General features: G+C 49.7%; 1 protein-coding gene across 4 annotated transcripts in view; it reads left to right on the top strand.

The window, feature by feature from the left end:
- LOC119399625 (protein argonaute-2) overlaps positions 1 to 20,958 on the top strand; it is an 86,619-nt gene that overhangs the window by 17,839 nt on the left and 47,822 nt on the right. For 3 of the 4 annotated variants that reach the window (XM_049417795.1, XM_049417796.1, XM_037666430.2), the window contains exon 3: positions 1,291 to 3,245. In XM_049417795.1, coding sequence (XP_049273752.1) covers positions 1,291 to 3,245 — 1,955 coding nt within the window. Of the gene's footprint in view, positions 1 to 1,290; positions 3,246 to 4,993; positions 5,124 to 5,715; positions 7,235 to 20,958 lie in introns of those variants that run through there. The other variant, XM_037666428.2, reaches the window with a different exon arrangement.

The raw sequence follows: 20,958 nt of genomic DNA, 5'->3' as shown, positions 1-20,958 counted from the left end.
AACATCTGTAATGTCAACACAAAAAATATACATTTTCATGTCCTCTCTTCTTACTATGGTCAGTTTGCACAAAACATAAAGATCGAAACAAAGGAGCAAATATTGCTGTAATTCCCCACGTTCATAAACTTTCCAGTGGTCTAAAAATAGTTGGTTCCCGCTACGTGGATCAGCGGGTCTTTACTGCGCGTAATAAGCGTGGGAGTACTTGCGCTGCTCTTCAAAAAGAAACTTGAGCAGGTCCAATCTTCACAGTAAGGAGACGGTAGCACCAAACACCGAAATCAATACGTGCAGCGCGAAGCGCGATTCCGGCATAATTTATCAAATTCCTGTGACTTGTGGGCTTGTTTACATTGGGGATACGGCATTCTGCCTGAGCACCCACCTAAGAGAACTTTAGAACGGTTTAAACACTGAGTATTGCTCCAATTTAAGGCTCGTTCACACCGGCGACTAGCAACGGTCGCGCGACTAAGTTAGTCGCAAAGCGACTGGTCGCAAACGGTCGCAAACGGTCGCAAATGGCCGTTTTGGTCGCAAAGCGACTGCTTTGGCTCAGTCGCTCGCTGCTCGATTTTTCAGTCGCGCGACTGCAGTCGCAAAACCTCTGAACCAATCAGATGCGCAGAAACAGGACGTCAGCCTATTTTACGGGGCAACGGCAATGCAAGCTGTATACGAGCAGACGTGAATTCTATATGGCGACGCATATAGGTCGCACGCAGGTGTGAACATCGGTCGCTTTGAGTCGCTTTTTGACTTCCAGTCGCAAACGGTCGCGCGACATTGCTAGTCGCCGGTGTGAATGAGCCTTTATCCGCGCATTGCAAGTTTTGCAAGTGCCTACCGACATTTCACAACAAAGCAGTATGATAAAGGCACGACGACGACACCGCACGCTAAATAATGGAAGCACTCTTCATTAAGAACGCGGATGATAGCTGCGTCAGCTGTCCCTCAGTTGCGTTATTGCGAAGCGAAAGTTTCTGCCGACGCCCCTGAGTGTCATCACTGTGGTGTGCTGAACAGCTTTCCTGGTCAGTGACAGAGTGCAATGGTTCCTCAGTTTTTTTCTGCGACAACGCCCGCGCCAAATTAGCGGGTGGCTCACATTAATTGTGTGTGAATTCGTTTTGCTAAAAATTCAGCTCTATATCAGTAAAAGTAGTTTTTCGCGTAGAGACGATGCTGCGCGCCCCTTATTTTCTCCTGCTTACTTACTAGCCAATTAACTGTTGTTTATTTTGACGCTCTACTGAACGTATGACAAGTGAACTTTTTACGCAGGCGCTGCCACAGCGAGGCGGCGCTGGCCGTGGACGTGGCGGAAACGAAGCACCTCCTCCTGTCGCGGAACAAGTGGCAGCTGAGCCTCAGCGACAGCGCGTGTTTCCTGGGGCTGCCCGGCAGCCTCTGCACATGGCTGCTCTCAAGGAAACTTTGCCCGCTGCTCCGGAAAGAGCCGTCGTTCCACGGAAGACAACATTTCCCGTACGGCCGGATAAGCACGGAAAGATGGGGCGACCAATTGAACTTCTGGCAAATCACTTTGCGATTCAGTTGCCCGATGGTGACGTCTACCACTACGACGTGACAATCATTCCTCCTTCCAAGAAGGAAGAGGCCAAGGCTCCCGACCAGAAAAAAATTCGCTGTCTCAGCACACGTGTCAACCGGCTTGTCATTGAAAATCTAGTGGCTAAGTATCGTGGCGAGCTTAACAAATGCCTTCCTGCATTTGACGGGCGAAAAAACTTGTACACACGAAGGATGCTGCCATTCAAGGAGAGGACATTCAACGTACCCTTCACAGAAGATGACCGCGATCAAATGTTCATTGTTCACATTCAATACGCAGCGACAGTGAACTTAGACGCACTGCATGCGGTGTACGAAGGACGAGCGCGCGTAGTGCCGCAAGAAGTGATCCAGGCATTAGACATCATCATGAGGCACGGCCCATGTGTAACGCTAACACCTGTAGGACGATCTATGTTCAAAGCACCACTGCCAAACATGAACAGTTCCATCGGGGGAGGTCACGAGGTGTGGTTCGGTTACCACACCAGTGTGCGTCCGGCTCAGTGGAAACCCTTGCTCAACGTGGACCGCTCTGCGACGGCTTTCTACGAAGCCATTCCTGTGATTGAATTTATGTGCAAGCTGCTGTCTGGAAGTCAGCGTCCGCTGCGTCCGGAGAGCATCCGACACCTGAGCCCATCACAGTGTGTGCAGCTCTCTAAGGAGCTCAAAGGCGTACGTGTCAAGGTGCTTCACCTTAAATACCCTCGAAAATATCGTGTCGGAAAAGTCACGCAGCTACCAGCACAGGATCTGAGGTTTGCACTCGAAGACGGAAGCAAAATTTCAGTGGCGGAATACTTTAGAAAGCATTATCCGAACTTCATCCGTTACCCTAACTTGCCATGCATTCAGCCTGACACGAATCGACCCGTCTATCTCCCACTTGAAGTCTGCCACATCGTGGAGGGACAACCGTACAGGAAAAAACTGAGCGGTTCCATGACCACGGAAATGATACGGCGCACTGCACAACCACCCGAGCAACGTTTTCGGGCTATCAAAGAGTCAGTTCATGATATGGTGCAAAGGAGCGCATCATATTTGAATGAGTTTGATATTCAAGTCAGCACCGACCCGACGCGCCTCACCGGCCGTGTTCTGAATGCGCCATCGTTGGAGTTCGCTGGCCCGCAGCCACATGTGCGACCAAGATATGGTGCGTGGGACTTAAGGAACAGTAAACTCTATGATGCGAAACCGATTGAAAGCTGGGCTCTTCTCGGTGTCAATTGCCGGCTCCATCCACAAAAGGTTGGCAACCTCATAGGCGTGCTTAAGAAGATCGGCGGTAATCTGGGCATGAGAGTAAGTGACCCGGTATGCGTGGTGAGCGGTGACAGTAGGCCAGTCTTCCAAGTGCTTGAGGAAATGAAGTCCAGAGGCGTTGTGCTGGTCGTTGTCGTACTCGGACAGCAGGCTTCTTATGCGGCCATCAAAGAGGCGGCTGAAGTCAGGCTTGGCATCCGCACCCAGTGCATCAAGGAATTCAACTTCACGGACAAGTGCAGAGATTCATTGATAAGCAATCTGTGCTTGAAGATCAATGCAAAACTTGGTGGCACAAATAACAGTTTCGTGGAGGGGGAGAGGCCAAGTGTCCTCCACGAGTCAGTAATCATCATTGGCGCAGATGTGACCCATCCAGCACCGGGCGACAAGTGAGTAAATGAATGCGGTATCTAATGCAGTATCTCGCTAAATAATGTGGAAAATCTGCCACGTCTGAAATTCTCCTAATCAGCTGTACTTAGCCGCATTAAGGAAGACATTTTGAGATACCATGTCCATATTTAGAGTGACCTAAAATTATTCGTAAGCGTCGCGGTTAGTCAAACTGGCATCGGGAGACCGGATGCTCACTGCTTTTAAAGCATATACAGAAAACATCGCACATTTGTAACAGAGCAGTACGCAGCAAAAAAACTTTCTTGTAAGGATTAGTATACCTTGAGACGTTACATCCTCTCTGTTACTAGTTATGAAATCACTACGCCTCTAAAAAAGCGCAGTCCTTGTCGTTCACCATAATCTTGCCTTGACTAATACAGTCGTGGTCCCTGTTTCCAATATGTCGTGCTTCCGCTATCTCACCAGTAACTTGATCCATAGGCTGAACAATTATTTCTGTTTTAGGAAACATGCTATAAAATCCGAAGTTTTTACAATAAGCAGCAATGTTAGGTCTGCTTGATACTTTTATAGATGCGTGACGTTCTCTAAGCCATTAATTTACGCATCTTCCGGATTGGCCAACATGCATTTTATCCCAACAGAACACCGCGCATCTATAAAAGCATCGAGCAATACTGATTTAGCTGCTCATGGCAAACAATGTTGATTTTACTCCGCGGTTCATGAAATAGAAATTATTTCACTGAATAAGGTCAAGTCACTAGCGAGATGACGAAATCATACCACAGAAGAAAAAAGGGACATGACCGAACTGGTCAAGCCGCGGTTACGCTGTATGACACGGTTTTCTATAACTGAGTGATTGTGATAACTAATCACTGAAATACTCGCTGTTTGTCCAGTCACATCGATAGCGGTGCCTCGGCAGTCAAAGAAGATTGTTATGCATGTGTTCCAGGCAAAAGAGTAGAAAGTGTAGACTGCCCTTGATGTAGTACATACAACTACTCCTTCTGGGACGTAAGAAGTTCGGCGCAGACGATCTCGCCAGTAACCGGGCGTAGTCTGTGCACGAGGTGAGCGTAGTGCGCAGGCGATCACATCTCCAGGTTCAAACCATAATCATCAGCCTGTTTAATTCTATTGGAGGACGGGGGCCTGTGGAAACGATCTCCTTATTCATATCTCATTCCCTAGTTTATTCCATCATACACGTGCTAATTTTATCGCACCGCTGATTATATGCCGTCTACAACTGAATTTTTGCCTTGGCACCCAATCCATAACAGACGCCGGTTATTTATTTTATGAATTACATTACCTTCTTACCTTCATTTGTTTTATCTCAAATCGAGCAGCGGTATTGGTCGCAGCCTTTCGCTGTTGAATCTAAGCGGCTGTCTTCCCGTCTCTTGATGCTGTGTCTAACATTTATCGATCCATCGCTCGTCGCTCATTGATAAACTTTGCAAGCTCCCTCGTTCGCAACAAACGCGTTCAGTACATGGTGCGTACTATACGCGAAAGAATATCTTCTTTTGCGAAGCTGTCACTCTTGGAAACATAATGAGGTTGTTAAGTCTCACGGAAAAAAAATTAACTCTTCCAGGCTCATTCCTAACTTCATCATTATTATCAGAATTCATTACACTTGCAGATGTTCAAAAAACTGAAGCGGCATTCCTTATACGGCGTCTGTTGCATTTAGCGATGTGCGATTTCATGCCGGGCCATAAGAATACGTGGAGAACACGTGCTTTACGATTGCCAACAGGGTTAAGCCGTCCATCGCTGCGTGTGTGGCAAGCATGGATTCCATCCCGTCCCGCTACCGGGCTTCCATTCGTGTCCAGATCCAGCAGCAACAGGCAGTGGCCCGAGTAGAAATCATCGAAGACTTGAAGGTCAGTGCGCATACATAGTTTTTGTTAAGCCTACATACAATAGAAAACGGAATCAATGGAACCCGTCGCTGTACACAGAACGTTATGATAACGATAATCTTGACATTGGGGTATGTGTCGGCTTCAAATTGGTGCTACATAGCGGAGCAAGTGGGATGAGACTATCGCACAGAAAGCATTCCTCAAACGCTCACGGGTCACGCATGAGGAATGTAGGTTGCTACATCACGTGACCTATGCCACGTGAAAGGAAAGAAAAGAGCGAGGATTGGTATATTAGCGATCGCAGAAAACGTATCCATTCCCTGCCCTAATTTTACTTTGCACAGCTCAGCCAAATATGTCTAGCGACCTTGGCTTTCAACTATTTTCATGCGATGAGGTCCAAGAGCAATAACGAAGGTTCTGTTGGAGTAATCCAAAGGGTATCGATTGCAGGGAAATGAAAGTCGTCGCCGTATTTCTTTCCTAGAGTTCTCGTTCGTTCATTTTGCCATGCTAACACATCGTCTTGACCAGAAAATAGTACTTGTCCTGAAAGGGGCATTTTTAAAGTGGTTGATGCCTTAATCGATCCCCCTATTTATCGCAGGCGATGGTTGCAGAGCTCCTCATAGCCTACTATCGGGAGACAAGAAAAAAGCCAGGCAAGATCATCTTCTACCGAGACGGGGTCAGCGAGGGCCAGTTTGGATTCGTGCGGGACCAAGAACTGTCAGCCATCAGGGAGGCCTGCCTCAAGCTCAGCCCGAACGGCTCGTACAAGCCTGCAGTTACGTTTATCGTAGTCCAGAAGCGGCACCATACTCGCTTTATGCCAGTCGACCCAAGAGATGGCGTGGGTACGCCGAAAAACATTCCTCCCGGCACGACCGTGGACACGGTGGTGACCCATCCGGTCGACTTTGACTTCTTCCTCTGCAGCCACGCCGGAATTCAGGGAACGAGCAGGCCCGCGCACTACTACGTCGTCCACGACGACGCAGACTTTACTTCCGACGAGCTGCAGAAGCTCAGCTACTACCTCTGCCACACATACGCGCGCTGCGCAAGAAGTGTTAGCATTCCTGCGCCGGTGTACTACGCCCATTTGGCTGCCTTCCGCGCCAAGGAGCACATTGCTAGCGCCTGCAACGTCTCGAGCGGCAGCAGCTTTAGTTCGGAAGGAGGCGACAGTATCACCACCGAGGAGTATGTGCGTGCTGTCAGCGTTTCTTGCGATTTGCAAAATACCATGTACTTCGTCTGAAGTCGCAGCCATTTGGAAGCAACTTGACTAAGGAAGCCTGAAAGCGATGTAATTTAATTCACAACTCACTGAGTGTGTGCGCCCATGCTGTGGCTGTGGAACGGGACGGCAGGCTGATTCCTCGCTGCATTAATCTTCCGCCGGGTCAGCAAAGGTACTGGTTCCTTTAACAGGTTATTAGGGACCTGTTTTATGGACCTAATTACCCCGACGACCGAATGTGAGGGTTAGAGATAAAGAAGATGGCTTGTAGATGTGTCAGCATACTTCTCAGAGATAAATTCTTGAACATGGAGTTACGCTCCAGCCAACGTTTCCACAAGGGGACTTGTCTTCTTCAAAGCTGCAACTAAATAAGACAAGTCCGCTTGTCGGAACATTGCCTCCAGCGACACCCCGTGTTCAAGAATTTTTCATCTCTTCAAACTTACACCTTCCCCTCAACTTTTTCCTTCACGGTACTTCTCAATCTCACCAGGGTAGCCTCGGGCCAACGGACTAGAGCTTGACTAAAATGATCGGAGGAGAGACCTATAAGAGTGACAAGACGACGTAGAACGATAAAGAAGACGTTTCCTTGCGCGTTTGCGTAAAGTGCGGAGAGCTGAACAAGCTGCTTATGAACAAAACGTGAACGCAGAGAGGCTTCCGCCTGCAACGTACGCTACTTCGCGTCGCTTTCCGGGAACACAATAAATGCTCAATTCTCACCTCTGGCCACGTCAGCCTGCGTGGCAGCTACCAAAGTAAGAACAGTGAAGCGACTTTTGCTGTCACTCCTACATTTATTGCGTTTTCTACTCATTACCGCCGTTCAGCGCAGTACTTAATCCGAAATAAACATCGATTTTTCTTGATTTGATGTGTCTTCGAGTCGTCGTCAACTCCTTGTGACTCCATAAGACCCCCTCTGATTAGAGAGGGACAACATGATGTTTAAAGCTTTTAGGCATTGATAGTGCAGTAACCTGCGACAGGCAGCAGTTCAAACGACACGCTAGCTTGTGGTGGAGCGTCTATTGAAAGCATCGCTTCGATATATATCGTGCAGTGGTGAAAGGCATTGGGCAAGGTAAAGGCAGACGATATCTCAGATAGGACCAGGGGTAAGGAGAGGTGGTGCAATAGCGTGCACGCGCACCGCTGCCTTGGCTGGTCCGCAGAAATGAACAACGAAAACATAACATTCCTTCCCTCTTAATTTAGAACCGTTGTATCGGCTACCGAGTTCGTTTCGATCGCCTCAGGAGAGGCTGTGCAAGGTCGGTCACCTCTGCGGTCGCGTCGATGCCAGGAACCTGCTGCGGTAGTCGACCTGGGTCTTCACTGTGGCCCGCCCATGGCTGTTCAGCTGCGGTCGTTTCCTCGTCTGCTGCGTGATTATTTGGTGCTTGAGGGGCTACGCTAGTCGCGCTGGTTGAAATGGCAGTACTAGTTTTGTCAGCTCGTCCGTCCCTCTTTTCACCAGCCGGGGTTTCGTAAGCCGGCCTTCCAGGTGTACCTTGATGACTGTGGCGGGCTTCGTCGACGTGGCGACTACTTTGGCTGGCGTTTCCACTTTTAGCATCCTGGCTCTGGACGTGGAATGCACACGCCCTGGCGTCCACTGTGTGTTCGTGACGTAATTCCGCACATATAAGCTTCTTCCTAGCAAGACAGCCCAGTCAAGGGATACTTTTCATTCCTTTGGGTGGTTCACCTGTAATTAAGCAACAGCTGGAATAGGTTTCTTCCAGCGCCCGTTCTGTCATTTTGCGCAGCCAATCCTTCCCGCTTATAGCCGCTCTTTCGGCGGCTGCGTTCGACTACGGATGGAATGGCGCTATTCGCAGATGAAGAATGTTACTTCTTGCTACAAATATGGCTAACTCCTTACTTGCGATATGAGTACCTTTATCAGAATCAGGCACGATGGTGTGCGGTACTCCGAAAAGGCAAAACATGCTTCCGCAAACAGTGAACAGGACAAGCTGTGTTCGCAAGCCTCCTGGGAACCGCTTCAATCCACTTAGTGTGTGCAACAACCGCCACAAGTATCATCTGTCCTGCTATTGGCAGTGCAAGATCTGTATTGATCCGGGACCACCTGTCATGTTTCGGGCAAACTTACTTGTGGGGCTGCTGCTGGCGTGGGTGGATTCTGCATGTTTTTGCAGTTTTACACTGTACCGACACGTCCTCTATGTACCTGTCAACACCCGGCCGCCTGAACAATGGCCGTGCGACCGATTTCATGGACGATGAGCCCTGGTGCGTGTCGTGTAGATGCTGTAACATATTTCGTTTTGCTGAAGATGGTATCACAACTCGACTTCCCCAGTACACTAGCTTGTGTGCCCACGACAATATTATCTTGCGGCCAAAAACGCCAGCAGCGATTCCTCCATCCCTTAGCCGTTCGCGGCCACCCATACGAAATATAGTGCGTCATGTGGAATAATACTTTGTCCTTGGTGGTGTAATAACGTTATCAGTCAGCCCGGCAGGAATAGAATGCGTTTATTCAGCGCCGATGCACGTATATATGCCGACATGTGACGTCACATAAATAAAACACCCAACGTGTGGGATGTCGTGAAGCACCTCATCCATCATAGCCTGAAAGATTGCGGGCGCACTAGCCACTCCGTAGGGAAGGCGCTGAAACTCAAACAGCCCCAGACTGGTGTTTACTGCCAACAGTGGTCGCGACTCCGGAGTAAGTGGCAGCTGTTGATACGCAGAGGACAGGTCTAGTACACTAAACACCCTTCCGCCTGCTAAGGACGTGTAAAAGTCCTCTGGTCTCGGAAGTGGATAATGATCCGTCTTCAGAGAAGGCGTTACTGTTTTGTAGCCCCACATAACCGGACACTGCCGTTTTCCTTTACAACAGTGACTAGTGGCGTAGCCCAGTCACTGCGCATTACCGGGCGCAGCATGCCTGTTTCCACATGTTCCCGCAGCTGCTGCTCAACTTTTTCCTGCAGTGCAAGTGGGACTGGCCTAGCGCGGCAGAACACCGGCTAGGAGCCCGGTCTTAAGACTATCTGTGCTTGAAACTTTTGTCTTGTTCCCAATTTTGTTGAGAACACGGCAGGGTACTTTTGTTTTAGACACGCAACTCTGTCTTCGACCGCAATCTGACCAATCTCCAGCCAGCGAGGTTTTAGACGTTTTAGCCAATTTCTCCCGATAAGAACGGGTAACTTCCTGCCGTTGTCCTTAACAACAATCATGGGTAACGTCATGCTCTGATCTTTGTACTTCACAGCCACGTCACACTGCCCTTTCAGCTGTATTTGCTCCCAGTATACGTGCGAAGTGACATTTTGCACGGTTCTCATTTCACGTGTGAAAACTGAGATTGGTAAACTGGCTCCGGAATAATAGTGACTGCCGCTCCCGTGTCAATCTGCATATTCAGTGCGCGCCCTTCAACCTCTACGCTGACTTAATAACAGGATTGGGTTGCATTAACCACATGGTACAGTTCATGCTCCGAGTCCTGGTCCGAACATTCAAGCGCATGCGTGCTCTTAGGTCTCGCTCTAGCATTTGGGCGCATGATTTTCAAATGACCTACTTCTGAACATTTCTGACAGATAGAGTTTTTGTACCAACACACTTCAGACGAGTGTCTCCTGCCGCACCACTCACAATTTTCGCTCTTTCGGACATTGCTTCCCTTGGGCTTAGCTGATCTCTGGTCTTGACGTGGTCGGCCCTTGACTACGTGCACTGATGCGTCTCGTTCTCTGGACCGCATTTGCTGAGTGTCTCGTGCCGCTAGTTCCCTGTACAGGGCAATTTTACACGCGCCATCAAATGTTAGCTCTCGTTCAGCAAACAGCTCGCGCTGGGTTTCCGTATCCCAGCAACCAATCTTTCTCGGCGGACGTCTTGCAAGAAATCGCCGTAGTTTCACTTCCTGACTAAGTGTTTGAGTTCCACGATGAACCCTTCGACACTTTGCCCCTCCTGCTGTACGCGCCGGTCTGACTTGCACCGTTCCGCTATTACTGAGCTTCTGGGGCTGTAGTGCTCCTTCAGGAGACGCTTTACTTCGTACGTCTTTTGTCCCGGGACCTCTGGCACAACCAGACTTCTTAGCACTTCATAAACCTCTGGGCCTATTACTGTCAAAAAGACGGAAAGGCGCTTGGCCTCGGCTATCTCATTAGCCGTTAAGAAATGCTCAAAACGCTCTATGTACGACTTGAAGTTTTGCGTCTTTGGGTCGAACTCCGCTATTTTCCAAAGTGGCGGCATTTCGAGAAGGTTAAATATGATTGCTACTCACCGGTTCGGTGTTTCCTTGGTTCCACTGTCTGCGAGCTCGACGGCTCGTAGCCGTTGCTGAGACGAGTAACTCTGCAGGGCGCTGGGTAGGCGGTGCCGTACTCCGGGGACATGTACTTGGGCTTTCACTGGACGAATGCGCGGCTCGCTTGCTTCCGTTCCGTCCGGCCGGCCGCTCGACTGCCGCCTACGCGGGTACGTAGGACCCTCGTCGCCAGTTGTATTAACGTTATCAGTCAGCCCGGCAGGAATAGAATGCGTTTATTCAGCGCCGATGCACATATATATACCGACATGTGACGTCACATAAATTGTATACAGATTGTCAGCCAGATATACACGTGGCGCGACATGCTGCGCTGTTATAATTCGACAGTGGCTACCATACCTTCGTGCAAGGCCTCCCGCGACAAGACGTACTCGGCTTTTGCAGAGCGATACTGTAAATGGTAAGTAAAGCTATATCACTGTTCGACGTTGATGCACCCACGTTGGAGCCTAGAGGCACATATCCATCCCGAGGACTAACGTCCATGATCTTGACTTAACCCTTGTGGAAGCTGAAATAGTTAACAACTTAACATACACCCGGGCACAGGATTATGGTGAATCCCGCGCAAAGATCACATCAACAAACACACAATTTACATTGGTAATCGGTACGCACTTATTCAAAGCGTCGTCTGACTATACAGAAGCCAAGGCGTGCGCTCCCCACTAAGAGGGCAACCTACGCCTGCGATCATGCATATACCACACAGCGCTTCAGGAACACGAGAAGCACAGCCGGCAACCCGGGAAGGCGTTCCGCTAAACGCTGGCGTCTCTCTCCCTACACCCAATGGCTCACTGCAGGACATTCAGCGGTCGACGTCATTGCCTTTTTGTGCAGCTTATTGGAGCAGTTTTCTTAGGCGGTGTTATCGCACCCGAAGCAGTAGGTGGCAGAGAAACGCCCTTGGTGCCCGTGGAAGCTGCACTACTCCGTCGACGAATCGTCACGCTCACACGACGAGAAAGCGAAATGTCACGAAAGCCAGAGGTGACGACGCGAAAGGCGAATCATCGCGTACGGCGCATTCCACCGACTGTAGAGTTCCCTACAATGATGCATTGAAAGCATCCATTACGTTGAAACTACCCAAGCGCTCCCTGTCGTCACTCGTTAATGTCATGATGAAGTACATTACTTCATCGCGTCTAGACCGCAACACAGCCGCGCCATCATCAATGTGAGAGGAAGGTGTGAGGTATATAAGGCGTGCTTCTAAAGCCTCGTGCATGTTCGTCGGTGGCGCAGTGGATAGAGCGCCGAGCAACAGTCATCGCAGGTCAAGAGGTGAGTGCGATTCTCAGGTCATCCATTCATCCTCATCGCCGAAACCTTCTGCTTTTTTGTCATCTGCTCGTGTTTATGTCACCGACGTCACGTCCGTGACGGAAATGATATCAGTGAGTCTTGGTGGACCCCTGCATAAAATGTTTCCTGTTAAACAATTTCTTGGCGAGGTGAGGTTCGAACTTGCGTACCCGCGATCCGAAGACCAGCGTCTTAACTACTCGGCTATCCGGGCACTTTTTGAACAGCGGAGCTGTGTATGCCGGCAGTGAAAACTTTGGTGTTCGTAGAAAACCACAGGTGCGTATGCGCCACAGGAATTGGGCATACCCCACTACCGAGTGCAGCAGGTTCGAGCGGTGAACAAAAACCCTGCTCGGCAAAGTGGAGCACGTGACACACGTGAAAGAGAGAGAGATAAGAAAGATAAGCAGATTATAGAAAAAGAGAGGAGGAAATACAGAAAGCTATCGAAAGAAAGAGAGAATACAGAGAAATAAAGTGAATAACGACATAAAAAGATAGAAAGACAGAAAAAGACATAGAAAGAGAGAGAAAGAGAGGTGAAGAAAGGGAATGACACGGGAATGATATATTAAAAGAACTGAGCAAGACGGGAAGAGCAAGAAAGAGAGAAATGAAGAGAAACAAAGAAACAGAGGGAAAGAGATAGAATGAAACAGAGATAAATAGAACAGAGAGAAAGACATAAAGAGAAAGAAAAGAGAAACAAATAAAGACAGACAAAGAAGTAGAGAGAGAAATAAAGGGAAGAAAGAGAAAGTTAGGAAACGCGAGAAAAAGAAAGAAATGGATAGAGGAAGAAAGAAAGAAATACGAAGAAAGAAATACAAAGCAACAGGTAGAAAGAACAGGTACAAGAAACACAGAGAAAGAGAAAGAAAGGGGCGAAAGAAAGGAAAAAATAGAGAGAAAAAAGACAGCCCACCCTAGTTCCACTCTTCCTTCGAGCATGGCACCAGTAGTGCGAAGCTGTCAGAAGCTTTGATTTTCTTGTATTTGGTATTTATTCAAATGCGAATCAGAATACAAGGTATACGAACCGTTTTTGAGCCCCGTTACGCATTGGGGCACGCGTTCGCTAAGCCCAAAGACTACACACTTGCGAACGATGAAAGCGGTGCCGCCTACAGAGCACAATGCGCTGTTTACAATGGAACTTGCATCGGCGATAAGGGCAGGAAAAGATCAACGAGGCTTAAGGAACATAGAGGGGATGTCGCTAAAGCCACCCATTCCACGTGTTGTAAGACGGAGCTCGTTAAACACTGCTGGACGACAGGGCATACCTTCGAATTGAACATTACGACGCTGCTGGCTCGTGAACGAAGCTGGTGTAAAAGAAAGCTCTGAAATCGTGGTTCATCCGTCGCGACACATCCGCTTGCAACAACCAGCGCGTCCCCCTACCCGACGTTTAAAAGGACGTTTGTGATCGGTAGTAGACTGGGCGACCTCCGCTCATTTGTGGCCAGTGCATACTGAGCATGCCACCTGCATAGGTGGCTAAACGTCTATGTTATTTTAGATGCGAAGCAGCTTTTGCTCGGGGCTGTGTCCGGCGGTGGCGTCCGCGCTCCACTGCGCATGCGCCTACTCTCTCTCCCACTCTCCTTCTTTGCGCAGGTGTTCGGTTGCCTTCTCTTCTCTCCACTCCCGCGCTGCAGCCGCGGCCTCTCCCACGTGATGCAGCCGCGCCGCTCTCGGGAACCATGTGTGCTTGCACGCGCTAGCGCATTCGGGCCGGTGTAAGAGGCTGGGTAAGACGCTGTGACTTCTTCCCCTTACACTCTCTCAGCAATTATGTGATTGCGTCGGGGAACGAGATTCTGCAGACGCGTGATGAACCAACGCGTTGTATCCTAGTCAGAACGCGCTGGCACGCGCTAGCACGTTCGGGCCTGTGTAAGCGGCTGGGTAAGACGCTGTGGCCTCTCCCCCTTACACTTTCTCAGCAATCACGTGATGGCGAACAGCAACAGCAACTACAGTGAATTCTTGGTGTGCTCCACTTGCAAGGACGCGTTAACATCGGGCAGGGTGTCCGTGATGAACGGAACTTTAAGTCGACCCATGCGCTGCTTCGCATCCCCACAAGGTTCCCTTTAGTGGGAGATGGTGTAATTTTTGTGATTACCCGTTGAGTTAAGTCGGAGTAAATATTTTAGAATCATGAATTCACGTGGCTTTTGGAACATTTTCAATCAAAATTCGTGAGGACCACCTCTTGGAGGCCAAGTTCGTGCGGTTTTATTTAGTATGGTTGCGCGTCTGTTTTCTAATAGCCGCTAGCAACTGTCTATTTCGGAGAAGGTGATGCTCACGCCAGTTTTTGTATTTCCCGACGGCGCCGCTACAGCGAAATAATTTAACACTTCCTAATGCCAGTAGACGTCATCTTGGTCAGCGACAGGCTAGGCATGTCGCCTGCAAAAACGAAGTGCGACTTAGCCGCACCGCTGTGGTTGGTAGCCATAGGCGTGAGCAGGGGGGAGGAGGGGGGAGAGGGGGGCAGTCGCTTCCCCTAGTCACTTTAGAAAGGGGGGATGAATGTCTACGCCATACAATAACTTAATAAGGAGGGGGGGACGCTGCGATGAACCTTCGCCCGCCTTCGCCCCCCCCCTGAAGGAGAACCCTGCGCACACCTACGTTGATAGCCGAACCTACGCGCAACTTGCCAGCTCAAGGTATCATACACGGTATCTCTATCAATGGCAGCTAGTAACGCCATCTGTGGTATGTTTTTGAAACTTTTAGTATTCTCAATACAAGTGATGCAACGCAAGCTGTCATTGCACACTATGTTTAACTTTTATTTCATTGAAATTTGTGTACTTTCTACCTAGGGAAAAGTGCAGGTGTCACTATGCCACCGTCGGCCTCTGCAGGAAAATAGAACTTTGTTTAAAGATATATAGACAAAAACACAAAAAAAAAATTGCACCATCACCATCTCCCCGAAGGAAACCCTGATGAGATACGAAGCAGCAGCGTTGCGCACGGGTGGCGTCACGGGTTAAACGGCGCTAACGCGGGTGCTGCGGTGAGCGCTGGAAGATTCGTTTGAAGCGAAACTCGGTGTAGCGTTTACTGGTGTAAACGTTTGTTTGAAACGCAGACACGGGAGCCGAGCGGGCGTTGGAGCCGGCAGCTGCGGGCGCTCCGGCAGGTGAGGGAGAGAGTGACGTACGCGCGAACCTGCGAGGGAAGCGTGCGAGGGGAGCGTGACGTCAACGCCCAGCTGCGGCGTGACCTACTTGGCACCGCTCCAACACCTGCGCCGAAGGGAAGCGCGTTGCCTCGCGTTTGTGCGGACGGAGGGACAGCATTACACAGGTGTGACAGGTTCGTTTAATAAAGCAACTAGAATGAGTTATGCAATACCATTCTCGAATAAGAGACGGAGGTGAGCGTTTGATTTTCAGACAAACGAAAATATATTTTCACACACAAAAAAAGAAAATAAACGAAAGGGTAACACTAGAATGAAGAAACGGTAAACTAACAAGCGTCAGCCTGACCACAACTACATAGAGTTCTCCTTACACAAGGGAAACTTATTATAAGCTTAAACGTCGTGCAAGTCCACACGCTAATGTCGTCAGGAAAGTCCTCATGTGGAATCAGAGTAGTACGGCTCACCAACGGGTTGGACACTCAAGCAGTCAGGTAGGAGGACGCGGTGGTGGAAGTCTCCAAGCTCGGGCCCTCAGCCCGACGACTCACTTCCGCTCCCGGTAGATGCCGTCATCGGCGGTGCTATCTCCCGCCCGAGCACCACAACCACGCCAAGCCGGGGCCTCAGCAAAAGCCACGCCGGTAGACTGGTCGCCAGGTCCGCGTGCAGGCCCGCGCCGGCTAGGTGGACGCCTTCAGAGCCCGGGTACAAGCGCCCGACAAGCTCGCAGTCCGCACCCTAGCCACGTTCTTCGAACAGCCCCCACAGCTCTTCTTTTTCCTTTTCGGCGCAGTGGCTCTTGGCGATTTTTTTTCTTTCGCGTTTTTTTTCCATGCTCCAATGTTCGGCGCGCTCGCGCAAGTAGCACGTTGTACGTCGTCCTCGTCGTTTTTGCTGCTCCAACCATCGGAAGCACCACACTCGCGCACTTCATTCATAACAAGAGTCCCCCTTTTGAAGGAGTTTGTTTTTCGGAGAAAAATAAACTGCAGTTCAGTGCGCGACAAATCACTAAGTGTCGTCCATACACAGAACATCCCTAACAAACAAAGAAAAAGAAAACACAGAAGTAAGCTTGTGTTTAGGGAACTATTACAAGCTCACAGCCGGCTTATATACTCCGCCCAACATTTTCAGAGCCTGTAATGTGTTTGACCCCAAAATGAATATTCTTGCAATGCAAGGCTCCCCCGTAATATCCTGCTGTTCAGGTGCTTAGTTCCTAAGGGATACTGCAGTGGCTGGTGATTGGTTTGTACGACGAATTTGTTCCATAGGAAAAGGCATGATATTTCTCGATCGCCCAAACCAACGCCAGGCATTGCCGCTCGGCTGAGGAGTATCTCTGTTCGCGAGGTTGAATTTGGCGACTGGCATACGACACCGGGTGGAGGATACTATCACATTGCTGCCTGGGCCAATACCACAGCTGTCTTGGACCTTGAAGCTAGGTAACGGCTTCTCAGATTCCTCTTCCTCCACGACGACAAAAGAGGACGTTTGGGAAAGCTCTTCTTGGCGGCGCTCTTCATATTTCTTCAGCATATTGATATGAAAGAGTTTTCTACAATGTCCTAGGTCCAGCCAATTGTCATAGTCGCTTTTCTTCCCTGTTACGGTAAACGGCCCTTTCCAGTTCATTAGTAACTTGTTATTGCTTGTTGGAAGCAGGATCAGAGCCTGATCGCCAGCTTTCAGTTCTCGTTGCTTGCTGCGGCGGTCGTAATACCTCTTCTGAGACTTCTGAGATATTTGCCCTGGGAATTTAGCGTTTGTGAATCTTCGGGAACTTTTGGGGCCTGTTACTCCAACCATAAGCAAACTTGGCTGGTTATCTTCGGCCGCAGAATGAACCTCTCGTTTGCTGGATTCATCTCGAGAATGAAGTTGCCAGCAGTCGTCTTGGTCATTGGCATCACGTGACCCAGGCATATTACCTACTATGACATCATATAGTGGCGATGCCATACACTTGACAATAGCCGTCCCAGAAAAGTAGGGAGATCTGATGTGCACCTTAGCCTCAGGGACTACAATGGTGCTCCCATCAGCTAGCCACAAAGTAGCCGTAGTGCCAGTGAGCGCTTCATCCGGTACTAATGATCGGCGTACAACCAAAGTGTTACTGCCGGTGTCCCTTAGGACCCGTACCATTTGTCCATTGACTTCGCCTGGTAACACGGGCATGTGACGTGTGTTACCCAGCGGTTGCGTCGTCACCGTGCCAGTGACACCATCATCTTGTTTTGAGTCATCGCCATCATGCGTGGGTTGTGGGCTAGTCTCGTCCTTAGGTAACAGCAAACAAGAGGTAGCTGACCTCGACGTGTTTTTCCTTTTCAAACAACCCTTGAAGTCATGTCCCGATTTACGGCAGTATGTGCAATATAATGGCTTCGGCTTAGTACGACAGTCAGAAGCCTTGTGCCCCGTACGGCCACAAACAAAACATTGCACCTCTGCTCTTGGGCTCGAGGGACTCCCTTCACCCTTGACACTTGTGTCTTCACCCTTATCCCGAACTGTTAACAAGTTCTTCAATCGCTTTGCCTCCATGAAAATATCAGCCGCATCTGCCATGGCTTCCAGAGTCTTGCAGTTCTTCTCCCGTAAGAAGAGCGCCAGCTGACTGTTGCAGTTGACCATGAATTGCTCGGCCACAATCAAGTCACGGACAGAATCGAAGTCCCTCCCTGTATGGGACATTTCTATCCATCGGTCAAAAAAAACTTTGGAGTCTTGAGGCATACTGCCTTCCAGTTTCGCCGTCTTCAGGCTTGCTCTTCCGGAACTTCTCCCGGTAGCCTTCAGCCGTGAAGCGAAAACGCTGGAGCAAAGCCAACTTGACCTTGTCGTACGATAGAGAATCGTCAGGCGACAATCGTCCAAATACTTTCAAAGCCTCTCCGCTTAAGCACAAGCTAAGAGCGGTGGCCCACTTTTCTCGTGGCCACTCTTGACCTGTCGCCACTCTCTCAAATCTCTTCAGGTAGGCATCGAGATCATCTCGGTCCTCGTTAAAACCTGGTATAAAGTTATGCGGGTTCACTACCGCAGACGCGCTCCTTTGGATACCAGAGTCAGCCACGGTAGGCTCCCCAACACCGGTCTCAGCTACTCTCAGGCGCAGTTGCAGCGTCCGTTCTTCTATCTCCAAGCGTCGCTGGCTTGCTTCTCCGCTATGGCCCTCCTTTTCTGCGACTTGAAGGCGCAGCTGTAAATTGCGGCCCTCTAGCTCCAGCTGTTCTTTCTTCGCGTCTCTCTCCGCCGCTCGTTCCTCACGCGCTCGCGCTTCTCGCTCGTCGAACCATGCCTGCAATTCTGCTCCTTCCAACCCCATGCGTTCTGCCAGCGCCATCAACTCTCGCGTGCTCATTTTCTCTCTTTTTTTTTTACCGTTACGAAAACCGAAAACTGGGTGTCAAACGCTCACGTCCTGTCGCGCGGACGCCAATTTGTGACAGGTTCGTTTAATAAAGCAACTAGAATGAGTTATGCAATACCATTCTCGAATAAGAGACGGAGGTGAGCGTTTGATTTTCAGACAAACGAAAATATATTTTCACACACAAAAAAAGAAAATAAACGAAAGGGTAACACTAGAATGAAGAAACGGTAAACTAACAAGCGTCAGCCTGACCACAACTACATAGAGTTCTCCTTACACAAGGGAAACTTATTATAAGCTTAAACGTCGTGCAAGTCCACACGCTAATGTCGTCAGGAAAGTCCTCATGTGGAATCAGAGTAGTACGGCTCACCAACGGGTTGGACACTCAAGCAGTCAGGTAGGAGGACGCGGTGGTGGAAGTCTCCAAGCTCGGGCCCTCAGCCGACGACTCACTTCCGCTCCCGGTAGATGCCGTCATCGGCGGTGCTATCTCCCGCCCGAGCACCACAACCACGCCAAGCCGGGGCCTCAGCAAAAGCCACGCCGGTAGACTGGTCGCCAGGTCCGCGTGCAGGCCCGCGCCGGCTAGGTGGACGCCTTCAGAGCCCGGGTACAAGCGCCCGACAAGCTCGCAGTCCGCACCCTAGCCACGTTCTTCGAACAGCCCCCACAGCTCTTCTTTTTCCTTTTCGGCGCAGTGGCTCTTGGCGATTTTTTTTCTTTCGCGTTTTTTTTCCATGCTCCAATGTTCGGCGCGCTCGCGCAAGTAGCACGTTGTACGTCGTCCTCGTCGTTTTTGCTGCTCCAACCATCGGAAGCACCACACTCGCGCACTTCATTCATAACAACAGGCTAGTCAAAGAGCTGCTTCGCATCTAAAAAATATCACGTGACATCCCCGCTTGCACGCAGTATTGCAGTGTTCCCTAACGTTCCGCGCTAGGCCCCGATTTGCTGCCTCGACAGAGCAGTGCGATGAAGCACGTTTTTCTAGCGGCAACACAAGCAATAACCGCTGCATCTGCTTATCGTTGTCATGAACCGACACGAAGGAAGTGTATCGTTTGCACACGGAACGTTAAGGCGCACTGCAATCACGGCTCGCATAGGCGCGGAAGCGGGCATGCCACGTGCAATTTTTTGTATTCGCATGTATCTGTAGTAAAGGTGTGCGCCGCCGCGCCACGCCGCCGCCGCCGCCTGTTTTTGATCACGCCGCTCGCGCCACCGCTGAAATCCCAAGAGAGATCACGCCACCGCCGCCGCCGCGCAATATTTGCGGCGCGCTGCCGTTAGTATTTTCTTTTATTTGAATGGGGAATCTGGAAATAAAATACAGCACTTCCCTGTAGGAGCTCTTCTCGATGTGTCCATGTAATGAACAGTACGTCTCAGCGGCCGCTGAATAGCGGGAGCTCGGCAAGAAGCGCGCCCCCTGTTTCATGTTCTTGTTCTGCAGCGCTATCATGACATCACGAAGCTTTCAAACACTCTCGACACAAATGATAGGCACGGAATGCGCATCAATGCAACGAACACAGCCCTCAGAGATTCGATTTTTGGTGCACATATTTTTTGATCGTGTCAGCCATCGATTTAGGTTTAATGCGGCCGCTCGTATAACGCAGCTGTAAGGTCGGTACGCATTCCCTGCATCGTTCTCAAACATCTGGGACACATTCACATGCAAATTCAGACTTGAAAAGTTCCTCTTTCTGTGCATTTCGTCCACTCTCTTCTTACTCTAGGAATGTGCTGGCGGGATCGGTGCAGCGACGTGGTCAAGAGCGAGGTGACATCATGGCTCACCGCTTTTTCGAATCACTGAATGCGCTCTGTCGAAATGGACTGTGGACATCTCCTTTGGATGAACGCATCGAGAATAGCTCCCCCAGAAGTTGTATCTTTTTCTTCTCCTGAAATATCACGAGTAGTGATGCAGAACTACCGGTAAATTGACTATCGATAGTATCGATAGTTTTTTTTTTTTTGATACTATCGATAGTGTAAACAAACTATCGATAGTGCTACTATCGACAAACGATCGATAGTGCAATCGGTAGTACCATCATTAATTTTACTATAGCGATATTGCTATATTATTGCCACGCGTGTTTATTGCTTTGTTTTGACGTATTCGGGTTTCACCCACAAAGACTGTTAGCAACGTTTGACAAAGACCGCGACGGTATGTATGAGAAGCTTCACAATTGTTTGAGATCATTCTGTTAAAATTACGCGCTGGACGCGAATAGTCAAGTTTATTCGAGAGCTCACGCGAGCACCAGCGATAACGCTGGAAGGTTTGATGACTGATGTATAAAGGACGAAGCGTTCTACCGATGATAAGATTACTCAACGGCTGACAACTGC

The sequence above is a fragment of the Rhipicephalus sanguineus genome, chromosome 7 (assembly GCF_013339695.2).
Source record: "Rhipicephalus sanguineus isolate Rsan-2018 chromosome 7, BIME_Rsan_1.4, whole genome shotgun sequence".
NCBI classification, from domain to species: Eukaryota; Metazoa; Arthropoda; class Arachnida; order Ixodida; family Ixodidae; genus Rhipicephalus; species Rhipicephalus sanguineus.
The sequence above is the reverse complement of the archived record's forward strand: the minus strand, read 5'-3'. Positions and strand labels throughout refer to the sequence as shown.